The sequence below is a fragment of the Euprymna scolopes genome, chromosome 7 (assembly GCF_053919585.1).
Source record: "Euprymna scolopes isolate OS-2025 chromosome 7, ASM5391958v1, whole genome shotgun sequence".
Lineage (NCBI taxonomy): Eukaryota > Metazoa > Mollusca > Cephalopoda > Sepiida > Sepiolidae > Euprymna > Euprymna scolopes.
Window position 1 is genome coordinate 147,826,893 of NC_136488.1, and position 5,320 is coordinate 147,832,212.

Sequence of the window (5,320 nt, forward strand, 5' to 3'; positions counted from 1 at the left end):
ATACTTTGGACTTTGTAATTTTAGACTTAGTTCAACTCAAATTTGTTTGCATATCATCTCGTTTTGGAGTGATCGTATTTTTGAGAAACATGGTATACGATTCAATGAACATGTGTTGCTAGTTTATACAAAGCTTGGAGGGAGTTTATCTTATGGTTCAGAAATTCAAAAATTGACAAACGTAAGGCTGGTGACTTTTTATTCTGTTGTTTGCGTTGCTAGCAAACATACAAAATTCATACATAAACACATAACACACATGCTCATCTTCATATAATGTATATATATATATATATATATATATATATATATATATATATATATATATATATATATTACTTTATATATATATATATATATATATATATATACTTATATATATATATATACTTTATATAGATATGTATACATACACCTTTATTTATATATACTTTATATAAATAAACTTATATATATTTATATATAATTTTTATTTTATATAAATATACATACATATATATATATATACATATATATATATTACTTTTTATTTGTTTTCACATCTTTTAAGTAGACAAAGAAATAAAATTTTAGTTGTAATGGGAGATAAACCATTTTATATTATTTAATTAAAAATATGTCTATTACCCTTACTGATTTTGAGTTTTTGTTCATTATTAAAATTTTTGCCATATTACCAATTGTGCTGGCAGTGCTACATAATTTAAATAAACTGTAGTGAAGTATGTTGATATACTGTCAATAACATGACACAACACTAACAAATGAAAATTCGTCAAAAGCAAAGTTTCATATATCGGCGAAAATGCTATTTGGGTCTAATGTTTTAAATTTCACCAAATAATTTTAGATATTATATATGGCAAATATGCCTGTATGTGTTTATGCCTCAGTTTTCAAAGGTTGATCAGCTCAAAAATTTAAAAAAATATCTTTGTTATCAGAACACTACAAGATATATTTTAGTATCAGTCTGCCTATATATTTTATAGATTGGGTGTTACTGAAAATTTAAATATTTCAGATTTGCATGAAATTCTAATCATGGGTATTTACGACCAATTGATGAAGATTTCCCAAATCTCAAGACTATCTATATATATATATATATATATATATATATATATATATATAAGTGAACGCGTGTGTATGTGTGCGTGTGTGTGTGTGTGTGTGTGTGTGTGTGTGTGTGTGTGTGTGTGTGTGTACATTTCCCTACACAATAACTCTGTCAATTTTTAGTCTACAGACTCGAAATTCGATATACAGGGTACTGAGATTTGGGAAAATCGATGTGATCGGTTTTGGGCCAGAAATTTGGCGATTAAAGGGGTCAAAGTTCAACGATTTGACCTTTGAGAACGCTACAAAATTCCTCCAATTTTGGGTCTACGCACTTGAAATTTTAGATATAGGTTCCTTGGAGATGGATCTAATTTAATAACTTGATTTGAGCCCAAAACAATAAATTTTAAGGCGTCATAATAGGGGTCAAAGTTTTAAAAAATTGACCTCTGCGGTCTCTTCCAAATTACTCAGACAATTTCTGGTCTAAATATTTGAAATTTTACATAAAGGGTATTCAGCGATAGGGCAAGCTTTTTCATCAGTTTAGATCGAAAATATTTAGTTACCAATATATAAATGTATGTATGTATGTATGTCTGTTTGCATGTCTGCCTTAAACTTTTAATAGAGGCGACGGATTTTACCAAGATGAGTATCGTTTTAAAGTTCGACCTTTCATACGACAAATATCGAAAAATTGGGTAAAAACATTAATATCTTTCCCTTCAACTAGGACTTTTCTACAGGAGGGGGGGGGTCACTTTTTTCGCCAATATTTTTTAAAGTTATCCTCTCCTTTAGATTGTCTAGCCTTAATTTAAAAAAATGTCGTTTCCGGTTCGGCGGTGGTCGTAACAGCATAAACGTTAGGTTTTACCCCGTTCTTTTTCTCCTTTGCAGTACGGGTTCGAGCCTGCCTTCCTACTACCACTTTTTTTCTTTTTGCTCAACATACACATCCAAACACCCGGGCAACGCCGGGCTGAAATGATAGTATATATATATATATATATATATATATATATATATATAATTATTTCATATATCCATATAAAATCTTATGAGACATAATATTTTATGCATTAATTTTCAGTATTTACCTCAATAATGCTCAATAAGTAAGTAGAGCCAGGTAATAATATATGGAAATATACGGCAATTAAAACTACGCAGAATCTTTGTCATTTCATCCCCATAAGCTAATATATACATACATACATACATACATACATACATATATATATATATATATATATATATATATATATATATATATATATGGCAATTAAGCTACACAAAATATTCCGCATTTCATTCTCGCGTGAATTCGTCGGACATAAGCCTGACGAATTTTCACAAGAATGAAACGCCTGACGAATTCTCACGAGAACGAAACGCGGAATATTCTGTGTAGCTTAATTGCCATATATATTTTCATAGCTTACTATATATATATATATATATATATATATATATATATATATATATATACACACACATATATATATATATATATAATATATACACACACACACACACACACATATATATATATATAATGTTGAAAAAATATACGTATATGTATATTTTTGTACTATGTGAATCATCATGAATGCATGAAACAAACTACCTCAAAAATCTTCTTTTTTTTTTTTCACCCATAAAATATTTTCGGTAAATTTTTAAGAGATTGTTCCCTAATTTCAAGGTAATTCATAGAGCTTAAAATAGTTATAGCCGTTTATAACTATTGAAAACCTTTGTTTTATAAAAATTGATATATTGATATATATATATATATATATATATATATATATATATATATATATATATATATATATATATATTTGCAATTTGTTTTGCAAGTCTATATCTATATATATTTGTGATTTTTTTACTTTTACTTTTTTCAACTATACAAGGCATTTCTAAAATATTTCTTTGTTCCAACCAAAGGAAAGTAACTCCTGTACGTATAGATACATGGTTATGTCCCGTTTTTTTTTTTAAGATGGTGGCCATTTGAAAATACTTCCTACCTGGACAAATGTTTTTTTCTAGAAGGAATGAAATCGAATTACATTTTATTTTTCTTAACAACATGCTGTAATGATCCACAAGAAAAACTGTCAAACCAGAATCAAAGACGATGACAAAGAAACGATAGAGAGACTTACTTTCTCTAATATAATTGATATATATATATATATATATATATATATATATATATATATATATATATATATATATATATATATATATATATATATATATATATATGCATATATATGTATATATATATAGAGAGAGAGGGGTGGGAGATAGATTTCATTAAATAAGATAGATATTTTGTGTCTGTTTACTCATGTTGATCAAGCTTTCAAAAATTCTGACAAATTTATCTGAGTCAGACTACAAAGAGAATAAATAAAAATGTTTCCAAATGTCACATTGTTTCCTGAGCTTCCTCTATTTTTCGTTATTTCTTCATTTTTCAGGTTGAAAAATGTAAAAAATACCATAAAAATAGAGGAAGTCCAAGATAACGTGACTTCTGGAGACATTAATTTTTATCATCCTTACATTCTGACTCACATAAGTTTGTTAGAATTTTTGATAGAGTAATCAACAAACTAAACAAACTAAACAAACACGTAATGTCTATAGTATTTAACAATATATATATATATGTGTGTGTGTGTGTGTGTGTGTGTGTATGTGTGTGTGTATATATATGTATGTATATATATATATATATATATATACATAGATGTATATATGCATACACATACATACATATATGCGTATGTGTGTATGTGTGTATTGAGAGAGATTTATACGTGTATGTATGCATTTGTTGTGTAGAATTAAGTATCTGTTTATGCTTTTAATATCATATGTCATATGTATATTTGCTAACCCCATTAAACCTCTCCACACATGTGATCATGTATGTTCCTCCATACCTAAAGTATTTGCAAAAATAAATTTCAACTTACCCACAAGGGCAAAGGCCAATATAAACGAGATGTAAGACAGCATGGCGACAACTAGTACTGACCAGTAGACGCAACGAGTCTAGCTTACTGAGACTTTTTATAGTCCACGCTACTGGTAGACACCACTGGACATGCCTCCCACTGGTCACGTGCTAGGGATGCCGCAAAAAAAAAAAGAAAAATAGGAAAGAAAGAAATAGGTGCAAGGTCTGCAGGAAAAAAAAACAAAATAGGGGCGGGGTCAAAATTGCAGAGCGATGCAGGAGGCGACAGGTGACACACTTTCATGCATGCAATTTTGATGCAAAAAGCAAGCATTTTACAATGCACTGCAAAAAAAAAAAAAATAGAAAAAGGAAAAAGGAGAAAAATAAAACAAACAAAAAAAAAATGTTGTATTGCAAATTTGTTTTTAATAAACATTCTGCAGATACACATCTTTGGCCGTCCAAAAATGTCAATAAGCTAACATGTAGTTGTGAGAAAAGTTATGACAGCCGCCGCCAAAGTTTGTAATTGAGGACATCACAAAGAATTTGCAATGAACATCTTGTACATTTTGAGAAAAACAAAATGTTTTCTAGTATTTTCTTTCCTCCGAGTTGATTCAACAGAACAAAAGAACCAAACATTTTTGCCATATTGAGCTAAAAGCAATTTAATTACAACCAATATGAATAGATCATATGTTATCTTATCAGATAAAATTAAGTTTGGTCAAATATAACTTCTTTTGATATATCGCATACTACATTTCAAACGTGTAATTTATTTTTTACAAGATAGCAATTTTCTCATTATGCCAATTATAAATCCTAACCTGTAACCTAAACCTTAACCAGGAGAGGAATAGTAATCAGTATACAATAAATTGGTACTGTATACTTTAGCATTAAGTTGGTTGGTTGTTTTTGTTTTATGGTATATGAACCCTTTTCGGGTTGTTTAATGCCGGATCCAAAGATTTTGAAGAAAAAGTTTTTTAATAGAATATATTTGTTGTTTTCACGTCAGTTTCTATTTAACCCATAGTTGGGACCCTAACAGGTACTACCACTCCGGGTCAGAGTGGACCTGGGAGCAATGGTAATTAAAGAGTGGCTCCACACTCCCCAAAGCCCACAAGCTGGGGCCTCACCACTGGATATAGTTTAAGGTCATATCCAGGACCCCCATTGAGGGACTTTTACCCTCTGCAGGGGGGGGGGGGCAGTCGGCGTATTCTAATGCCTCACCGACAGGGCCACTTTAGC

The 5,320-nt window shown here is 29.7% G+C and overlaps 1 protein-coding gene across 1 annotated transcript in view; it reads right to left on the minus strand.

The window, feature by feature from the left end:
- Positions 1 to 4,225, minus strand: part of LOC145280365 (uncharacterized) — a 171,919-nt gene extending 167,694 nt beyond the window's left edge. Inside the window, exon 1 of the mRNA XM_080132136.1 lies at positions 4,068 to 4,225. Coding sequence (XP_079988262.1) covers positions 4,068 to 4,110 — 43 coding nt within the window. The 5' untranslated portion in view covers positions 4,111 to 4,225. The remainder of the gene's footprint in view (positions 1 to 4,067) is intronic.
- Between the last annotated feature and the right edge of the window lie 1,095 nt (positions 4,226 to 5,320).